At 49.2% G+C, this 21,060-nt stretch overlaps 1 protein-coding gene across 22 annotated transcripts in view; it reads left to right on the top strand.

The window, feature by feature from the left end:
- The window catches only part of FRYL (FRY like transcription coactivator), a 387,434-nt gene that overhangs the window by 324,931 nt on the left and 41,443 nt on the right, over positions 1–21,060 (top strand). For all 22 annotated transcript variants that reach the window (XM_073583507.1, XM_073583505.1, XM_073583498.1 and 19 more), the window contains 8 exons: positions 3,842–4,029; positions 5,187–5,281; positions 5,393–6,000; positions 8,204–8,301; positions 14,341–14,511; positions 15,607–15,747; positions 19,754–19,948; positions 20,281–20,442. In XM_073583507.1, coding sequence (XP_073439608.1) covers positions 3,842–4,029; positions 5,187–5,281; positions 5,393–6,000; positions 8,204–8,301; positions 14,341–14,511; positions 15,607–15,747; positions 19,754–19,948; positions 20,281–20,442 — 1,658 coding nt within the window. The remainder of the gene's footprint in view (positions 1–3,841; positions 4,030–5,186; positions 5,282–5,392; positions 6,001–8,203; positions 8,302–14,340; positions 14,512–15,606; positions 15,748–19,753; positions 19,949–20,280; positions 20,443–21,060) is intronic.

Genomic DNA, 21,060 nt, shown 5'->3' with positions numbered 1-21,060 from the left:
AGGGAGAATACCTCACCTCCATAGACATACAGGATGCGTATCTCCACATACCAGTTGCTCCCGCCCACCAAAGGTTTCTCAGGTTCGCGGTCAACCAAAACCACTACCAGTTTGTCGCCCTTCCGTTCGGACTCGCCACGGCTCCAAGAACGTTCACCAAAGTCATGGCGGCCACCATGGACGTCCTGCACTCAAGAGGCATTCTAGTCGTCCCGTACCTGGACGACCTCCTCATCAAGTCTCCCACTTTCAAAGACTGCGAGGTCAGTGTCTCAATCACACTAGACACTCTGAGTCGCCTGGGATGGCTAGTCAACCTACAGAAATCGTCGACTATCCCAACTCGGACTCTAACATTCCTGGGAATGGTATTCGACACCGCAAGGGGCCTGGTGCTCCTTCCCAAGGACAAGACACTGGCCATCCGTCTGGGAGTTCGCACACTCCTTCGCAGTCCTCCTCGATCTCTCCGGTTTGCCATGAGAGTCCTCGGCCGGATGGCAGCAGCAATAGAGGCAGTGCCATTTGCCCAGTTTCACCTCAGGGTCCTTCAACTAGCCATACTCAGATCTTGGGACAGGAACCCCTTCTCCCTCGACAGGGAGTTCAGGTTGACGTCATCAACCAGGAGGTCCCTGCATTGGTGGCTCAAACCAACCTCGCTTACACGAGGGAAGCCATTCCTCTCAGGACAATGGAAGATCCTGACTACCGATGCAAGCCTGACAGGCTGGGGGGCGGTGCACCTACATCACAGGGCACAGGGCAAGTGGTCACCGAGGGAAGTGACATTACCCATCAATGTTCTGGAAATCAGGGCCATTCTCTTGGCACTGAGAGCCTTTCTTCACTTGCTTGCAGCCTCGCACATACGGATACAGTCGGACAATGCCACGGCTGTGGCATACGTGAACCACCAAGGCGGGACCCGCAGCGCCCAGGCGATGAGAGAAGTGGCTCATATCCTCCGCTGGGCGGAAGACACGAGGTCGGTACTTTCTGCGGTACACATTCCGGGTGTAGAAAACTGGGAAGCCGACTTCCTCAGCAGGCAAGGAATGGACTCGGGGGAGTGGTCTCTCCATCCCGAGATTTTTTGCCAGATCTGTCAACGCTGGGGAACCCCGGAGGTAGACCTAATGGCATCCCATCTCAATACCAAGGTCCCCAATTTCATGGCCAGGACACACGACCCGCGGTCGCTCGGAGGGATGCCCTGGTCCAGGACTGGTCCCAGTTCCGACTCCTGTACATTTTTCCACCCCTCCCCCTAATCGCCAGGGTCGTGAGGAAGATCAAGCAAGAGGGAGTTCCGACCATCCTCATCGCGCCAGACTGGCCCAGACGTACATGGTACGCCGACATCGTCCAACTTACAGCAGACGCCCCCTGGCGTCTACACGACCTTCTGTCTCAAGGTCCGTTCTTCCACCAGAATTCAGGGGCTCTCAATTTGACGGCATGGCCCTTGAAACCTGGATTCTAACCCAGGCAGGTTTTTCACCGGCAGTCATTGCAACTATGATCAGGGCAAGGAAGCCGGCCTCCGCCAATCTCTATTATCGTACCTGGAGAGCTTTCTTTTCTTGGTGCAAATCTCATGGACAAGTCCCACTCCCTTATTCCCTCCCGAAGGTACTAGGTTTTCTTCAATCGGGCCTAGATACCAAGCTATCCGTAAGTTCGCTTAAGAGTCAGGTGTCGGCGCTTTCAGTCCTTTTTCAAAAGCGCATTGCTATTAAACCGCAAGTAAGGACTTTCATCCAGGGAGTTTCCCGATTGGTTCCTCCCTACAAACGTCCGCTGGATACGTGGGACCTCAATCTGGTCCTGACAGCATTGCAAGCTCCACCCTTCGAACCTCTTAGAGGAGTTCCACTCTCCATTCTGTCTCAGAAAGTGGTTTTTCTAGTGGCGATCACCTCGTTACGCAGAGTGTCGGAATTGTCAGCACTTTCCTGCAGACGGCCTTTCCTAGCCTTTCACCAGGACAAGGTGGTTCTCCGCACGGTACCATCCTTCCTTCCGAAGGTTGTGTCCAACTTTCACCTCAATGAGGAGATTTCACTGCCATCCCTTTGCCCGGTTCCGGTTCATAGAGTGGAGAAGGCTCTGCATACGCTTGACCTCGTCAGAGCATTGCGGATTTACGTGTCCAGGACTGCACCTTTCCGGAAATCTGATTCCCTCTTCATTCTTCCGGAAGGTAGTCGCAAGGAGCTGCCGGCTTCCAAGGCTACCCTTGCCAGGTGGATCAAGTCCACCATACATGAGGCCTACCGACTTAACAGTTCCCCTCTTCCGGCCGGTATCACGGCACACTCTACACGGGCAGTAGGGGCCATTCGGCATCAGGCTTCGGCACAACAAGTGTGTAAGGCGGCCACTTGGACTAGCCTACACACGTTTACGAAACACTACAGTGTTCATACCCAGTCCTCAGCGGATGCGAGCCTGGGTAGACTGGTTCTGCAGGCGGCAGTACCCCAAGTCTAGGGAACTGTCAACACAATATTCGTCCACTGCTTCCCACCCAGGGACTGCTTTGGGACGTCCCACGGTTCTGTGTCCCCCAATTAGGCGACAGAGTAAAGGAGATTTTTGTGTACTCACCGTAAAATCTTTCTCTTAGCCTTTAATTGGGGGACACAGCTCCCACCCTGTTGCCCTTACGGGCCGTTGTTTACTGTTGAGTTCTCATATTGTTCTTTGAGCTCGTACATAGTAGCCTTCTTACAGGCATGGTTATGTTATTTGATTACGTTCCTCCTTATGCTTTGGCACAAAACTGGAGAAGGCTGACGCCGTCCAGGGGTGTATACTGCAGAGGAGGAGCCAAAGTTAATCTTTTTCAGATTATGCATAGTGTTGCCTCCTAGTGGACAGCAGCATAACACCCACGGTTCTGTGTCCCCCAATTAAAGGCTGAGAAAGAGATTTTATGGTGAGTACACAAAAATCTCCTTTTTTTGTAAATTACATATACTGGGGAAAATAAGTATTTGATGCACTGCCGATTTTGCAAGTTTGAGACTGTGGTCCCAGCCCTCGACCAGGTCCTCCCATGTACTTTTGGGCTGACTCCTTACCTTTCTCAGAATCATCCTTATCCCACGCAGTGAGATCTTGCATGGAGCCCCAGACCAAGGAATTTTGACAGTCATCTTATGTTTCTTCCAGTTTCTAATAATTGTGTTAATAGTTGTTGCTTTCTCACCAAGTTGCTTGCTTATTGTCCTGTAGCCTATCCCCAACCTTGTGCAGGTCTTCAGTTTGGTTTCTGTTGTCATTAGGCAGCTCTTTGGTCTTGGCCATGGTGGAGAGGTTGGAGTGTGATTGATTGAGTGTATGGACAGGTGTCTTTTATTTAGGGAATGGGTTCAAACAGGTGCAATTAATACAGGTAATGAGTGCAGAGTAGGAGGCTTCTTAAAGAAAAACAAACAGGTCTAACAAACAGGTCTGTGAGAGACAGAATTCTTGCTGGTTGGTAGGTGATCAGATACTTTTTTCAGGCAATAAAAGACAATTTAATTATGTAAAAGTCATACAATGTGATTTTCTGTGTTTTATTTTATATTTTTTTATTTTTAGATTTTGTCTCACAGTTGAAGTGTTTCTATGTTAAAAATTACAGACCTCTCCATTCTTTGTAGTTGGGAAAACTTGGAATATCAGCAGTGTATCAAATACTTATTTTCCCCTCTAGTAACAGTCCAGTGTCGGGGATGTTTTTTTATAGTATCTAGTATTGGAATTCCCTGCCCTTTATCCGTGCTAACACGGTGCTGCAGCTATTACGTGGATGAGGGGTGTTACTTCTTCTTTTATTTCCTTTCAGGTTTCCAGCTAGAACAGCATCTCAGTGAGGTGTCCCTGCAGACGGCGCTGTCTTGCTCGTCTCGCCATTATGCTGGAAGGTCCTTCCAGATTTTCCGCGCCCTCAAGCAGCCTCTTTCTGCACAAACACTTTCAGATGTCCTTTCCAGATTAGTAGAAACTGTCGGGGACGCAGGGGAGGAGGCTCAGGTAACTTTTATCTATTTTTATTATTTTTGTGATACACTTACTTGATATGTACATGGGGCCTCATCTTTGTTTATGGGACATTTCTTCAACTGATCATTTTGGAGTAGTCATCTTGTTGCTGTCTAATATGATTTCTAATTAAAAACAATATTTCCTATGGGTACGAGGGAGAATTGATCATTGTGTCGTGGTCTTTCTTACCACTTTGGTGTGATTCATTGTAGAGTTACCAGTGTATATACACCTTTCGGTACCACTTTACAGTTTACAAACAGAATTAAAAAGGCTCTTTAGGGCTATGATATCGGTGGTCTGTCGCTGGTATAGGTCGACTATATCAGATCTACAGGGGTCCGACAGCAGGTAATCCTACTGATTGTGTATTAGAGGGTCTGGTGGCCGCCAGATGTAATCCGTGCCCAGAGCTAGAACATCAGAGATAAATGCATGGTGTACAGGCCGTTATGAGGTTATGTAGCTCATGTCCTTAAAAAGTGATTTGGAACGGAAGGGCTACGACACAGCGTAGGGAGCTGCATTGTTTTTTTCATGTAGTGTGTGTACTTCTGCCAACCACAAGACTGACTAACAGCTGATCAGTGGGGGTGCCAGCGGTTGGACCCTCACAGAACTAGAATCGATGACCTGTTTAAGAATGTCTCCAGTACCCTAATCCTGAACATCCCCCTTTTTTTAATCTAAATCCAGACTTTTGTAAGTTAGTTTAGTACTGATCTTGAACTGATCTATAGCCGCAGCCATGTTGTTTCCTAGAGCTGCATTCATAATTCTGCAGGTTGGCATTGGAAACGGACAGTGGTTTCATTATTAGACACATTCGGAACACTCACGGCTTACATATAATGATTAGATTATACTGCATGCTACAAAGATGAGCCTTCCAAAAATGCACATCATCGCATAATCTTTGAGCAGACCCTGAACAAGCCGGGAATACCTGTCCAGCTGTGAACTTGGATTATACTGCAGGCTGTAACCAAGAACCATTACCAGATACCGCGTGCTTATAAAGTACTATCATTATACTCTGTGTACAAGTATATCCCGAATATTGCCACAAAACTTACAGCAGCTAGTGAAATTTGGATTAGATAGAACCGTTTGATAAATTTGTATTATTTAATAATTTTTTCCAGGGTTTTGTCATTGAGCTTCTCCTAACACTGGAGTCAGCCATAGACACACTGTCAGAAAGCATGAAGCATTATGACCTCCTGTCTGCCCTCGCTCAGTAAGTCTGGATTTATTTTTATATTGTTATCCAGGTTATGATTTTAGGGCATATTTGTCTGTAATAAAGGCCATTTCGATTCATACAAATATTTAATATATTGCATTTTAGGACATCCAATCATGAACCGCTGATGGGCAATAAGAATGCTCTGAACCGGAAGAGCACCGGCCAGCTGAACCTAAGCACAAGTCCTTTAAGTAGTGGGAACTTTATGGCTTATTGCAACAATGCAAGAAGCAATTCTTTGCGGCTAAGCTTAATGGCTGACCGTAGAGGAGACCGGCGTCGAAGTAACACACTGGATATAATGGATGGCAGGATAAATCACGGGGGCAGCCTAGCAAGGACTAGAAGCCTTTCCTCTCTTCGAGAGGGAGGAGTGCATGATCTGCAGCCAACTACTGATCCAACCAATCTAATGGCCACCATTTTCTGGATAGCCGCGTCCTTGCTGGAATCGGACTATGAGTATGAGTACTTACTTGCATTGAAGCTACTTAACAAGCTGCTTACTCACATGCCTCTGGATAAATCTGAGAGCCGAGAGAAGATTGAGACTGTGCAGGACAAACTCAAATGGAATAACTTTCCAGGTCTTCAGCAGCTCTTCTTGAAGGGTTTTACCTCTATGTCCACCCAGGAAATGACTGTCCATCTCCTCAGCAAACTCATCACCATCTCCAAACATACACTGGTGGACCCTGCCATGCTGGCCGGTAAGGGGCAACATTCACACTTGGTTAGGATTTTACACGTAAAGTGCATCCACATTGCAAGAATAGAATAGATGACATAACAATGTGCTGGAAAGTAAGTAGTACTGCATGGATTATAAAATTTGCATAAGTCCCTGGATGAACAACAAATATCTAGTGATCCAGCGCCTAGGGTTATTAGTCGAGGACTATTACTATACAAATGAAAGGCATTCTGATGCCTCTTTATAATTTTGGGAATTATCCTCACCACCTCTCCCAACAAAGACTTTCATAATCTCACTGTTCTTGCAGTAAAGACATGACTTGAAAATTTGGGTGGAAAACCTCTACTCTCATTATAATTTACAGTTCACATTGTAGAAATACTTCAGATATTAAAACACTATTAAATCCACGTTTCTTTACAGAGCTCCCCCTGCACCCCCCCAAAAATAGCAACTGATACACAGACCGTTTCTTATATTGGTGTGGGTGTACAGAGCAGACTCAGGGACTGAGGCCACGCCGTGTCGGCGGGATTATACAGCCAGCAGTACCCAGAGCTAGCACTCAGCTTTGGTGTTTACCAGCTTAGATGCTGCTGTCAGTCTCTAACTGCGGCATTTAAACGGTTCCTTTTGCTAGTGCATGCCCGAACAAGATCACAGGGTGCCGATAGGCTACCATCTGATGAAACCCAGCCTCAGGATTATTTTTACTATCTAGTGCAATTCTGAAGTACAGCAGTATGTAGTATTAGCGCTCAGTTGCAGGTTCCGGTCCCATAGTGAAACTAAACCTACGTTAGTTAATTTTACATGAGGATATTCAATGAATTAACCCATACATCAATTACTGGAATTTGCATTTTTTTGTCATCTCATATCCCCAAAAAGGGGGGAAAGGGTGAGTAAAAAAAAAGGGGGGAAAAGGTGAGTAAAGCGCTGTATGTACGTAAAATGATACCAATAAAAACTACATCTTGCCACTCAAAAAACGAGCTCCTGCAATGAAAAAAAAAAACAAACAAACGTGGGTCTCAAAAAATGTTGACACAGACCCCTGTTTTTTAACCACTAAAGTACATATAGAAAAACACTGTAAGTTTGTTATTGTGTTAATCGTACTGACCTGGAGAAATCATAGTGCCAAGTCATTTATAGCACACAATGGCCATCGTGAAGGCTAATTCAGATAAACATTGGCAGAATTGGATTTTAATTTTTCTTTTACCATTTTACTTCACTTGGATTTTTTTTTTCACATTTTTTAACACCTTAACTCTTAAAATGAATATTGCCATTTTACACTACAACTCATCCAGGGAAAAACAAACATACTTTTATGTTAATAAACTGTTGATTGTGATCGATATTGGCACTAAAAAATGATTACATTTGCAGCAGCAAATGCTGCTTGGCTTTCGCACAGTGGATCACGAGTATTGATGAGCGAATAGCTTTGGATAATTCCTTATATGAATAACTATAGCGCTTATCAAATAGCTGCATTGGGAACCCGAATACCTGGAGCGCTCCTGATAATCAGCTGTTCGGCTCCGCAGCTGCATGTGTCGCGACTGTGCGCTTCAGGTTCCCGATGCAGCTATTCAGTAAGCACTATAGCTATTCGGATAAGGACTTATCTGAAGCTATTCACTCATCCCTAATCAGGAATAGGGATGAGCGAACGTGCTTGGATAAGGTGTTATCTGAGCATGCTCGGGTGCTAACCGAGTGATTTCGGCGTGCTCGAAGATCATGTTCGAGTCCCCGCAGCTGCATGTCTCCTGGCAACACTTGCTGAGATTATCTAACAAACAGGCAATCCCTGCATGTGTTGCTGCTGTCAAACAGCCATGAGACATGCAGCCGTGGGGAAGCGAACATAGTATTGAAGCATGCCGAAGACAATGGGATAGCACCCGAGCATGCTCAGATAACGCCTTATCCAAGCACATTCACTCATCACTAGCCATCAATATCGTTCATTACTTCACCACAAGATGTCCTTCCCTGAGGGGTGTAACGGTGCCTATATCTGTGCCATACTGTCATCGGGAAGCTTGCTGACAACACCCAGGTTATAGCGTGCTCTCGTGGACAGGAGCCAGGAAGCTTTATGCCTTTTGATATAGTTCATGGTAGTAATAAAAATGAAGTTCTATGAGCTTTCTGCTGTATTTGTGTGAAAATATATTTAATGTGCGTTTTCCTTACAGGGTTTCCTCTGAACATCTTGTGCTTATTGCCTCATCTAATTCAACACTTTGACAACCCAACGTCATTCTGTAAAGAAACTGCAGACAGAATAGCCAAGGTAGGTTCCTTCTAGATGGGCCTTACTTTTACTGACCACCACCGTGGTCATCATGAAGGTGACTATACGCATTAGGTTAACACCTTTTAAAACTGCGTATTTCTCGTTCGCCTTATTGGGGGACACAGAGACCATGGGTGTATGCTGCTGCCACTAGGAGGCTGACACTATGCACAAAAAAAGGTTAGCTCCTCCTCCGCAGTGTACACCCCACCGACCAGCAGGAGATTCCTCAGTTTAGCTTAGTGTCAGTAGGAGGTGGACACGGGTCTTTTAATTAGACCCATATCTACCTCGATGTGTGTCGTTCCTTTTCAGGTTTTCCCGGAGGGATACAGTGTGAATGGTCACATCTGTACTCCCACAAGGAGTCTGTGAGTACGGCGTGTACTGCCACCCCGTATCCTCACAGTTCTCAGTAGCAGGACCACCAGCCTTCCTGGCGGATGCCAACACGAAGATGTCAGCGATCCAGAGGGTCCTTGTCGCCAGTCTCCCACCCACTCGCCTACCAGAGCCTGTCGGTTGGTTGAGACGCAGACTCTTCATGTACAGGTACTTTCCCGGGACAGGTAAGTATGGGGACCCTTTGGCCTGCAGCATTCCTCCCCGAGGGCACGTTTGCAGTGTCTTCCCTGGAGCAGGGATGCGGTGGCGCTGCGAACTCCTGCGCCCATCCTGCTCCTACAGCCAGCCCCTTCACCGCCCTCTTCTACCCCGACTCTCCGATAGGGTATTTCAGGGTCCTCTCGCGGCGGCGCTCACTTTGCGGCACCTCCGCGCCGACCCGTGCTGACAGGCGGCCGCCGCTACTAATTTAGGCCCCGGCTTCTGTCGGGCCTACCTTAGCGTCACGGCCACGCCCCCCGCCCCTTTCTTCTAAGCGGGCTTCTCTCCCGCCCGTTCCAGGCCCTCCCACCGCCCTTCTCAGCCTGTTCCTGGCCAGGGGTGGCGCCGGATTCAGCAGGCGCTTAGCTCCGCCCTTCTTCCCCTGGGAGCGCGTTTTTCCCGGTTTCATCTCAGGCGGTCGCCATCTCTGCAGCTGCACAGCCGGACGCCTCTGTCACCGGATATCGCTCCCTGGGCCTGCCAGCCGGATATCGCGCTGTCCTGCATCTGCAGAGAGGTGGATACCTTCGTCTCTGGGGTCACCGGACCGTGAGTAGCTCTGCATCTGCAGGCTGACACCCTTCTCTGCACCCTGTCCCCCAACCTTCCGGCACTACCTCAGGTTTCACTATGTCTAACTCCAAATCTGACCGTAACCGCCCTGCGACTCCCCCCTGCACTCTAGTCAAGTTTTTTGCATGCTCTTCTTGCTATCGCAAACTTCCCTCAGGTTAGTCAACTTCCCTCTGCTTGGATTGTAGCAATCCTATTCAACCTGACGCCTCCCAGGAGCCATCTAGGGCCCCAGGCGAGAGTGAACCCCCCCCCCCATGCCCGGCTGGGCCTCGTCTCTATCACAGTCAGTGGCAGACCTCACCAGGGTGTCTCAGTCCCTAGTAGCCGTTCTGGATAAGTTACCCCTGGACACCTCTACAGGGTCCAGCAGGCCTCAAGAGGTTCCATCTGAGTCGGCCAGCGTTAGTCGCAAAAGACCCAGGCAGGATCTCCAGCCGGAATCCTCTCCTCGCCCCATGTCACCACATAGTCCTTCTCGGCAGCCTCCCTCCCAGGCCTCTCCCGAGTCAGGTGAAGCAATCTCGGACAGGTCATCTGAGGGGATCTTAGAGCTGGATTCGGACCAGGATGCGAACATGAGGGTTACTGTACAGAACCTCATTGCAGCAATCCATCAGACCTTCGACATTGCTGACCCCCCTGCGAAATCCTCAGATCAGGAGGTTTCGTTCAGATGGGAGGAAACACCCTCCAGGGTATTCCCTTTACATTCCGAGTTTGGAAAGATTTTTACCAGGGAAAGAGGAGATCCGACCAGACGCTTTCAAAGAGGAAAGCGTCTCGGCGTTCTGTACCCGTTTGCTAAAGAGCTCACGGACAACTGGTCTGCCTCCCCCTCCGTCGACCCGCCCGTGTCCAGGCTTTCTACTAACAGGGTTCTCCCGCTTTCAGGCGTGGCGTCTCTAAAGGATTCTAATGATAGGATAATAGAATCCCTAGCGAAGTCTGCCTTCGTAACGGCTTCAACGGCGGTATGCCCTATTTTTGCTTCATCTTGGGCAGCAAAGGCCATAGCTACTTGGGCAGAGGATCTTCGTCAGGGCATCCTAGAGAAAGCACAACCAGATCGATTGGCCGATCTCGCCAATCAGATTTCCCATGCGGGGGATTATCTGCTTTCTGCTTTTTTGGATGCCGCATCCTGCGCAGTCCAGGCATCAAGTAACGTTATGGCAATCCGACGTACAATTTGGCTCAAGGCCTGGCAGGCGGACCTGTCTTCTAAAAAGTCTCTTACTAATCTGCCTTTTCTGGGAGGGCGCCTCTTTGGATCCCAACTGGACCAGATTATTAAAGACGCCACCGGTGGCACGAGTTCTCTCCTGCCTCAGTCCAAGCCTCGCAGACCTCCACTAAGGCGTCAGTTTCGACCCTTTCGGGCTTTCCGCCGTTTCAATACGGCAGAGAACCCATCCAACCAACAGAGACCGCAGGCGCGCCAAGACAGAAAGTTTCCTTCAGGCCCACTCCTTCCTGGCGATCCCACTCTGCCCAGGGCAGACCATCCAGATCTGGACGGTCTACATCGGCATGACTATCGTCAGACTCCCGAGGGTCCCTTCCAATTGGGAGGTCGACTTCTCTTCTTCAGGGACGTCTGGCTGGCCTCAGTAGAGGACGCTTGGGTCAGGGAGGTTGTATCGTCAGGATACAAGATAGAGTTCGTCTCTCTTCCACGGCATCGTTTCTTCGAATCCCGTCCTCCAAAAGATCCAGCTTTGGTCCCGGGGTTCTTTACGGCCATCGACTCTCTCCTCAGTTCCGGGGTGATTGTGCCCGTGCCCGAATCGGAGCGGTTTACAGGGTTTTATTCAAACCTATTTGTCGTGCCGAAAAAAGACGGGGCGGTCCAACCCATCTTGGATCTCAAGCTGCTCAACAAGAGAGTCCGTCTTCGCCACTTCCGGATGGAGTCGGTTCGTTCGGAAATCGCTTCCATGGAGGAGAGGGAGTTCATGTGTTCAATAGACATCCAAGATGCCTATCTACATGTTCCCAAATTCTCCGGACATCAGAAGTTCCTGCGTTTTGCGGTTCGCCAGGAACATTACCAGCTCCCTCTTTCCAACAGGCACGCCGAAGTTTGACGATCATCCTAGACACTCTTTCCAATTTCGGGTGGATCGTCAACAGGAAATAGTCCTGTCTGGTTCCTACTCAACGTCTTGTGTTTCTGGGCCTCCTTTTCGACACTCGTCGGTTAAGGGTCTTTCTCCCACAAGAGAAGATTCTCTCCCTGCGGCAGGATGTACAGTCGCTGCAGACCACACGATTTCCGTCCCTCCAAACAACCATGAGGGTCCTGGGAAAGATGGTGGCGGCGATAGAGGCAGTTCCCTTTGCCCAATTTCACGCCAGACCTCTCCAACACGCCATTTTGTCGAGGTGGAACAGGTCGGCTCTGTCCCTGGATCGCCCTGTTCGTCTTTCATGCCGGATCAAGCGGTCACTCAACTGGTGATTGACGTCACCTCTCATCCTCTTGGGGCGGTCTTCCCGTTCACTGGCAGATTGTAACAACGGATGCCAGCCTCCTCGGCTGGGGTGCAGTGTTCCGCCATCACACTGTTCAGGGTCGTTGGTCGACTCAGGAATCTGCTCTGCCGATCAACGTCCTAGAGATACGAGCGATCCATCTGGCTCTCGTCCAATGGGAGAGGCTCCTCAGGGGCCTGCCTGTCCGGATTCAGACAGACAATGCCACAGCGGTGGCATATGTCAACCACCAAGGAGGGACACTGAGTGTCTCAGCCCTGGCAGAAGTGTCCAAGATCCTTCAGTGGGCAGAGATTTCGGTACCGACAATCTCCGCGGTACACATTCCCGGCGTAGACAACTGGGCTGCCGATTTTCTCTGCCGCGAGGGTCTCGCGGCAGGAGAGTGGTCCCTACATCCGGAGGTATTTCTTCAGCTCTGCCGTCGTTGGGGAACCCCGGACGTCGATCTGCTAGCTTCTCGCCTCAACAGGAAAGTCCCACAGTTTGTATCCAGGGCTCGAGATCCTCTCGCAGTGGGCGCCGACGCTCTGGCCATTCCTTGGTCGCAGTTCGAGCTCCCCTACCTGTTTCCTCCCCTGCCTCTTCTTCCCAAGCTGTTGAAGAAGATCAAAGCAGAAGGAATTCCAGTCATTCTCATCGCCCCGAAATTGGCCCAGAAGGTCTTGGTTCGCGGACATTGTCACCCTTCTCGCGGACGCCCCCTGGAAGCTTCCAGACAGGGCAGATCTGCTGTCTCAAGGCCCAATTTGCCACCCCAATTCTCGGCCGCTCAATTTGACGGCGTGGCTGTTGAGACCGAGGTTTTGAAACGAGCAGGATTCTCTGGTCGGGTAATTCATACCATGATTCGAGCCAGGAAGCCATAATCTTCCAAAATGTACTACCGTACTTGGAAGGCCTATTTCACTTGGTGTGAGGCCAATAACATCGCGCCCATGTGCTTTTCGCTCCCTTCCGTTCTGGCGTTTCTTCAGGCAGAGCTGGATGCGGGGCTTGCTCTCAGTTCCTTGAAGGGTCAAGTTTCGGCGCTGTCCATTTTGTTTCAGAAGACGTTGGCCTCCCGCCCTCAGGTCAAAACCTTTCTTCAGGGCGTGGCTCACACAGCTCCTGCGTATCGAGCGCCTGTGGATCCATGGGATCTTAATCTGGTTCTGGTGGCCATCACTTCCATCCGGCGCGTGTCAGAATTGGCGGCTCTTTCTTGCCGCTCTCCTTTCTTGGTACTTCACCAGGACAAGGTGGTTCTGTGGCCTCAGCCCTCTTTTCTTCCGAAGGTGGTGTCCTCCTTTCACCTCAATGAGGATATTGTTCTGCCGTCCTTCTGTCCGAGTCCAACTCACCCTCGGGAGCGGTCCTTGAACAAGCTGGATCTGGTCAGGGCGATGAGAGTCTATCTGTCTAGGACGACTTCCTTGCGAAAGACAGACTCTCTTTTCGTCATTCCAGATGGGGCGCGGAAAGGTCACCCGGCTTCCAAAGCTACTATTGCTCGCTGGATCAGATCGGCAATTTTGGAGGCCTACCGGGTTAAGCATCGAGTGGCCCCTCCGGGGATCAGAGCGCACTTTACCCGAGCAGTGGGTGTTTCCTGGGCGGTACGCCACAGAGCCTCCGCGCTGCAGCTTTGCAAAGCTGCAACCTGGTCTTCGGTTCACATGTTTGTGAAATTCTGCAAGGTCCACACCTACGCTTCGGCGGACGCCAGCCTAGGTAGAAGGATCCTGCAGGCAGCGGTGGTTAGTCCACTGGCCTGATAGAAGTTTGTTTCCCACCCCAGGGACTGCTTTGGGACGTCCCATGGTCTCTGTGTCCCCCAATAAGGTGAACGAGAAAACAGGATTTTTGGGTTGCTTACCGTAAAATCTGTTTCTTGGAGCCTTCATTGGGGGACACAGCACCCTCCCATGTTCTACAACTCCTGTTCTTACTTTGGTTGATTGGTTACAGTTGAGTTGTTTGTTCTGTTTTCAATCTATTCTGTTACTTCTCCTACTGCTTTCTCACTAACTGAGGAATTCCCTGCCGGTCGGTGGGGTGTACACTGCGGAGGAGGAGCTAACCTTTTTTTGTGCATAGTGTCAGCCTCCTAGTGGCAGCAGCATACACCCATGATCTCTGTGTCCCCCAATGAAGGCTCCGAGAAACAGATTTTACGGTAAGCAACCCAATAATCCTGTTTTTGGCTTTGTGATTTTACTTCTGTAGGATCGGGGGCACCGTACTGCACAGAATAACTTAATTTTTCATAATTCACTGCAATTCTGTGTTAGAATTTTGTAAGATGAGCTCCTATGTCATGATCTGCTCACTTTACCGACGATCCTAATAAATGAATGCTTTATTCTTGTGTTGTAGGTTTGTGCCGAGGAGAAGTCGGCCACATTGACAAACCTGGCGCACATGATGAGTCTGTACAGCACGCACAGCTACTCCCGAGACTGCTCCAATTGGATTAATGTTGTGTGCCGCTACCTACATGACTCCTTTTCAGATATCACCTTCAGTCTGGTCACCTATCTTGCAGAGGTTAGAGAGACCCACATAACATTACCATTAATTTAAAGCCTTTGTTTCATTATAGTTAAAATTGCAAATGATGAAAACAAGCAACTTCACAATTTACGCTCTCTAAAAATCCTCTCCCTATGAAGAATGGAGAGGTTTATTATTATTGTTTGTCTTGATACCTAGGTTACCGTCCACCTGTGCAGTTGTAGCAGTGGCCAGTCACCTAGGCATAGAGCGCAGCACTTACAAACTCATTGATTTAGAGTTTTTCAGCACCGCTTTGAATTATCTGGCCAGTTTCACTACCCCTTGAAACTTTTCTCTTTCGTTAAAATCGATTCTTTTATTACTGTTAGTTTTTCACTTTTCTGTGAAGTATAACTGTTGAATATATTGAAGTATGATCTGCTAAGTTTCTTTGCACTTTGTGGATGCATGTAGTTATTAAGTGGTTGATAGATTGTAAACCCTAAAATGGTACTTTTTTTCGTACTTCTGGGGCCATGTGCACACAGATTTTCCAGGAGTTTTTTGAGCAGAAACTCAAGTGGAAATTGCAATTAAAATTTTCATCAAAAATTTAAAAATCCTCATAAAATTTGAGTTTCTGCTTAGTCTCCATTCCAGAAACTCAGCAAAAAACTTTATTTGCACATAGCCTTATGGATATTGGCTTCAACCTGTAGAGCTGGGGCAAGTGACCTGCAGTACTCAAGCGCTTGTAAGACTACAAATACCAGTATGCATCGGAAGTCTGCAAAACTCAGGGCGTCCTGGGAGCTGTAGCTTCACAACCTCATGACTGTGCAGGATGCTGACCCGTATACTTTTGAGCATCCTGAAATTCATGCTCATCTGAACACAGGTGCCAATGTATTTTGCTTTCAGGGTAGCAGTCGGGTAATGAGACTCTAAACAGCTGAAATAGTTATAGGGTCACTGCTTTATTGGTAATATGGCTGTTTGCTGGATCACAATGTTAATGTAGAAGTATTTTCTAACGAGATTCATTCTATTGGAATTAGTACTGTCGCATGGTTTCCTGTCTACATACTATTAGAGACTAATACGTGGCTTTGCCTTTTTGATCACTATATCTCTCTGTTGTTCCAGCTCCTGGAGAAAGGCATGTCCAGCATGCAGCAGTCACTGCTGCAGATCATCTACAGCCTGCTCAGCCACATCGACCTCTCGGCTGCCCCAGTAAAGCAGTTTAACCTGGAAATCATAAAAATCATAGGGAAATATGTGCAGGTGAGTAGTGCTTGGCTCGTTGCAATCCTCTGTGTAGTCCTTGGCTCGTCACAGTTCTCTCTTCAATCCTTGGCTCATCGCAGTCCTCTCTGCAGTCCGTGGCTCGTCGCAGTCCTCCGTGCAGTCCTTGGCTCGTCGCAGTCCTCCGTACATTCCTTGGCTCGTCACAGTTCTCTCTTCAGTCCTTGGCTCATCGCAGTCCTCTCTGCAGTCCTTGGCTCGTCGCAGTCCTTGGCTCATCAAAGTCCCTGGCTCATCGCAGTCCTCAGTGTAGTCCTTGGCTCGTAGCAGTCTTCCGTGCATTCCTTGGCTTGTCTCAGCCCTCCGTGCATTCCTTGGCTCGTCACAGTTCTCTCTTCAGTCCTTGGCTCATCGCAGTCCTTTCTGCAGTCCTTGGCTCGTCGCAGTCCTTGGCTCATCATAGACCCTGGCTCATCGCAGTTCTCCGTGTAGTCCTTGGCTCGTCGCATTCTTCCGTGCATTCCTTGGCTTGTCTCAGCCCTCCATGCATTCCTTGGCTCGTCGCAGTCTTCCGTGCAGTCCTTGGCTCGTCTCAGCCCTCCATGCATTCCTTGGCTCGTCTCAGCCCTCCATGCATTCCTTGGTTCATCGCAGTCCTCAGTGCATTCCTTGGCTCGTCGCAGTCCTCCGTGCAGTCCTCCTGTCATCAAAATCCTCTATGCCATCCTTCTCTCATCGCAGTCCTCCGTGCAGTCCTTTGGCTCGTCGCAGTCCGCCGTGCATTCCTTGACTCGTCACAGTTCTCTCTTCAGTCCTTGGCTCATCGCAGTCCTCTCTGCAGTCCTTGGCTCGTCGCAGTCCTTGGCTCGTCTCAGCCCTCCATTCATTCCTTGGTTCATCGCAGTCCTCATTGCTTTCCGTGGCTCATCGCAGTCCTTTGTGCATTCCTTGGCTCGTCGCAGTCCTCCGTGCAGTCCTTCCGTCATCAAAATCCTCTATGCCATCCTTCTCTTGTCGCAGTCGTCCGTGCAGTCCTTGGCCCGTCGCAGTCGTCCGTGCAGTCCTTGGCCCGTCGCAGTCGTCCGTGCAGTCCTTGGCCCGTCGCAGTCGTCCGTGCAGTCCTTGGCCCGTCGCAGTCGTCCGTGCAGTCCTTGGCTCGTCGCAGTCGTCCGTGCAGTCCTTGGCTCGTCGCAGTCGTCCGTGCAGTCCTTGGCTCGTCGCAGTCGTCCGTGCAGTCCTTGGCTCGTCGCAGTCGTCCGTGCAGTCCTTGGCTCGTCGCAGTCGTCCGTGCAGTCCTTGGCTCGTCGCAGTCGTCCGTGCAGTCCTTGGCTCGTCGCAGTCGTCCGTGCAGTCCTTGGCTCGTCGCAGTCGTCCGTGCAGTCCTTGGCTCGTCGCAGTCGTCCGTGCAGTCCTTGGCTCGTCGCAGTCGTCCGTGCAGTCCTTGGCTCGTCGCAGTCGTCCTTGGCTCGTCGCAGTCGTCCGTGCAGTCCTTGGCTCGTCGCAGTCGTCCGTGCAGTCCTTGGCTCGTCGCAGTCGTCCGTGCAGTCCTTGGCTCGTCGCAGTTGTCCGTGCAGTCCTTGGCTCGTCGCAGTCGTCCGTGCAGTCCTCGGCTCGTCGCAGTCGTCCGTGCAGTCCTTGGCTCGTCGCAGTCGTCCGTGCAGTCCTCGGCTCGTCGCAGTCGTCCGTGCAGTCCTCGGCTCGTCGCAGTCGTCCGTGCAGTCCTCGGCTCGTCGCAGTCGTCCGTGCAGTCCTTGGCTCGTCGCAGTCGTCCGTGCAGTCCTTGGCTCGTCGCAGTCGTCCGTGCAGTCCTTGGCTCGTCGCAGTCGTCCGTGCAGTCCTTGGCTCGTCGCAGTCGTCCGTGCAGTCCTTGGCTCGTCGCAGTCGTCCGTGCAGTCCTTGGCTCGTCGCAGTCGTCCGTGCAGTCCTTGGCTCGTCGCAGTCGTCCGTGCAGTCCTTGGCTCGTCGCAGTCCTTGGCTAGTCGCAGTCCTCTGTGCAGTCCTTGGCTCGTCGCAGTCCTCTGTGCAGTCCCTGGCTCGTCGCAGTCTTCCGTGCAGTCCCTGGCTCGTCGCAGTCTTCCGTGCAGTCCCTGGCTCGTCGCAGTCTTCCGTGCAATCCTTGGCTCGTCGCAGTCTTCCGTGCATTCCTTGGCTCGTCGCAGTCTTCCGTGCATTCCTTGGCTCGTCTCAGCCCTCCGTGCATTCCTTGGCTCGTCTCAGCCCTCCGTGCATTCCTTGGCTCGTCTCAGCCCTCCGTGCATTCCTTGGCTCGTCTCAGCCCTCCGTGCTTTCCTTGGCTCGTCGCAGTCCTCCGTGCAGTCCTTCTGTCATCAAAATCCTCTGCCATCCTCTCATAGCAGTCCTTCGTGCTGTCCTTCTCTCGTCGCAGTCCTCCGTGTCATCCTTCTCTCACGTCCTTCCCTCGTCACAGTCCTCGGCGCTCTCCTTCCCTCGCCAGTGGTCACATATTATTAGTCTTCCTGTAAAACATAATCCACATTTGGCAATCCTTCCACTTTGAGTTCACAGGAAGCTTTGTGACTGCCGAGTGAATGCTCTTTTTGGGCTAGTGTCAGTTTGCATTTGTGGGTGTAGTGTGGTTCCCCATACAGTAGGTCCCCATCGCTCTGACCATGCCCGTCAGCCGATGTATTGTCAGCTTCGTATTCCTACCGCACCTAGGTGATGCTGAACAACTGCTCGCTGTAATCCATGTTTGCTCCTTAGGACAGAGACCTCGGCCCGTGAGCGAGGAGCTGGTTTGTGTCAGATTTCAATGTCATTTACTTAACGTACCCAATGTGCCGAGTGTTCACTTCATTACTTGTTCCATAAAAGCCAGACTTTTTTTATGGCTTATTTTTACATTCTACTTTCCTGCTTTGACGGAAACATTTCTTTTTTTGGTTGATGGGGGAAAAAAAAAAAACAGCCTGCATTATAGCTGTGAAACCTTTATGGGATGGCCTTCACCATGTAGCCGGCTTGTCTTTGTGCTTGGCTAGGAATACTAAAAGAAACGTTGGGCCAGCGACACTATTCGGCCTTAGTGCAGCCTCATATGGATGCTTTCTGCACTGTCTATTTCTTCATAGCAGATGGTAAAAATGCCTGTCAGCCACGGTTCACACAGAGACTGAGAATGTGCGACATGGTGAGAGGAGTGACCATAAAACACTCATGTCTTTGCTGCATTAGGTAATGTATTAATGTCTCCAATCTGACCTTCCGCCAAAAAACCCGAATTCAGTGCAAAGCCTGAAACTTTGAGCCCCGTCTGCGCTCCTTTCTGGCAGTGTAGATAGTTCTTGTTCTTTTTGTTTATCTGACGAAACGAACACCAAACAGAAGACTGCGCAAGTAGAACCCAAAGTTTCATACCTTGGATTCCTTTTGCTTTATTCATTCAATGGCTCCATTAAGGAAATGTCTGAATCCCATTTTTCGGAATTCAAAAAGAAGCTCCAGACGGTGACACTAACACATTGCCAAACACAGTGTGAACTGGCCCTAAGGGACATTGAGTTCTTGAGAAAGGAATTAAAAATAAAAAACATTGCCAGTTTATGCCCGCCATCTCATCCAGCATGTCATATAAATGCCCCTATAAATGGCTGGCAGGCATTCAGAAGAAAGCTCATTCTCCATCTTAAGCCCATGTAACCAGGACGTACGAGCAAAACGCTGACTGAATTATAATTAAGAGCCGTTATCGTTTTCGTGAGCACATCTCCCCATGTAAACGGCTCTTCCAGTAATATGAATCCTGTATGGGAAAAGAAGGATCATATTAAAGATTTTTCTGTCCCCATATAGATATGTTGGCACATATAAACGGGCCACAGTGTAAGTAGTCACTAATTGCTCGTTTACGGACTGAAATTTGCTTGGATTCCTGGGCCTTAACCATACTCAAGGCTTCTTTCACCTTCTTGGTGCCGCCATTGGCTGGTATATATTATTCTTCCTGTATAGCATTATACAGTTGACATTTGATTTTTTTTTTTTTTTAACGTTTTTTATTAATGCCTTTTGTGTTCCCCAACAGAGTGCGTATTGGAGAGAAGCACTGAATATCCTAAAACTTGTGGTGTCTCGCTCTGCCAGCCTGGTTGTGCCAAATGATGCCCCCAAATCCTATGGAGATTTAGGCTCACCCGAAATCTCTTTTGCAAAAATATTTAACTGCGCCTCAAAGGAGCTTCCAGGAAAAACATTGGATTTTCATTTTGACATATCAGAGGTGAGCAATGGTCAGTTGTCAGATCGAGAGCTGCATTTGGCTGTAAATTATAACAGATCATAAAGCCTGTGCTTATCACCAATTATTGAGCCCTGATGATTATGGGAACCCTATGGGATTATGGTAGCTCTTACCTGGAGCTTTGGAAATGTATTGGGCTATTTTTCCATTTGCCTATGTTAACACCTTGTTGGATGATGAATATTTCATGCTATGATTTCAGCATTATTAGGTTCTCTCAGATCACCTAACGTTGTGTCTTTCAGATAATGACTTTTCCCCAAATTTCTTTAGGTCATATTGTTCTTGTACATTCATCTTTTTCAATGTAGACACCCATAATCGGGCAGAAATATGGAGACCAGCATAGTGCCGCTGGAAGAAATGGAAAGCCAAAAGTCATCGCTGTGACTCGCAGCACATCATCAACTTCTTCTGGATCCAACTCCAATGCGCTGGTCCCTGTCAGCTGGAAGAGGCCGCAGCTATCGCAGGTACCAGTCATGTAACGTAAAATTGCATTTTATTCCCAGAATCCATTTTTTTATGTTATTTTACTTGGATGATGGGGGCCTGAGTGGGCCATACTTTTAATTGATAACCTACAGTGCAAAAGTTTTAGGCTATGTGCACACGTATGCAGAAAATTTCTGCCTGAAAACCGGAGTCCTTCCCAGAAAACGCGCGTTTTTTGCCGCGATTTTTTCCGGAGCGTCCCCAGACACATAGAAAATAGCCAGAAATGCGGAATTTACCGCAAAATTAATGAGCATGCTGCGTTTTTTACCACAAAGCGTTTTTTTTTCGCGGTAAAATAGGCATCAATGTGCACAAAAAGTGCAAAATGCATTAAAAATGAATGGGACGCTTCTTTTAGGCGTTTTTTGAGCGGATTTTTTGGTAAATCCGCGGGAAAAACGCGAAAAAAAATGCAACGTGTGAACACAGCCTAAGGCTTTCAGAAAAACAGGTGTTTAATAGTGATGTGCGAACATGCTGGGATAAGGTGTTGTCTGAGCCTGCTCGGGTGCTAACTGAGTATCTTCAGCGTGCTCAACAGCAGCAACATATGCATGTTGGGATTGCATGTTTGATAGACAATCCCTGCATGT

The sequence above is a fragment of the Dendrobates tinctorius genome, unplaced genomic scaffold (assembly GCF_039654945.1).
Source record: "Dendrobates tinctorius isolate UK_male_01 unplaced genomic scaffold, ASM3965494v1 ptg000079l, whole genome shotgun sequence".
NCBI lineage: Eukaryota > Metazoa > Chordata > Amphibia > Anura > Dendrobatidae > Dendrobates > Dendrobates tinctorius.
This window is presented reverse-complemented; position numbering and strand designations above follow the sequence as displayed.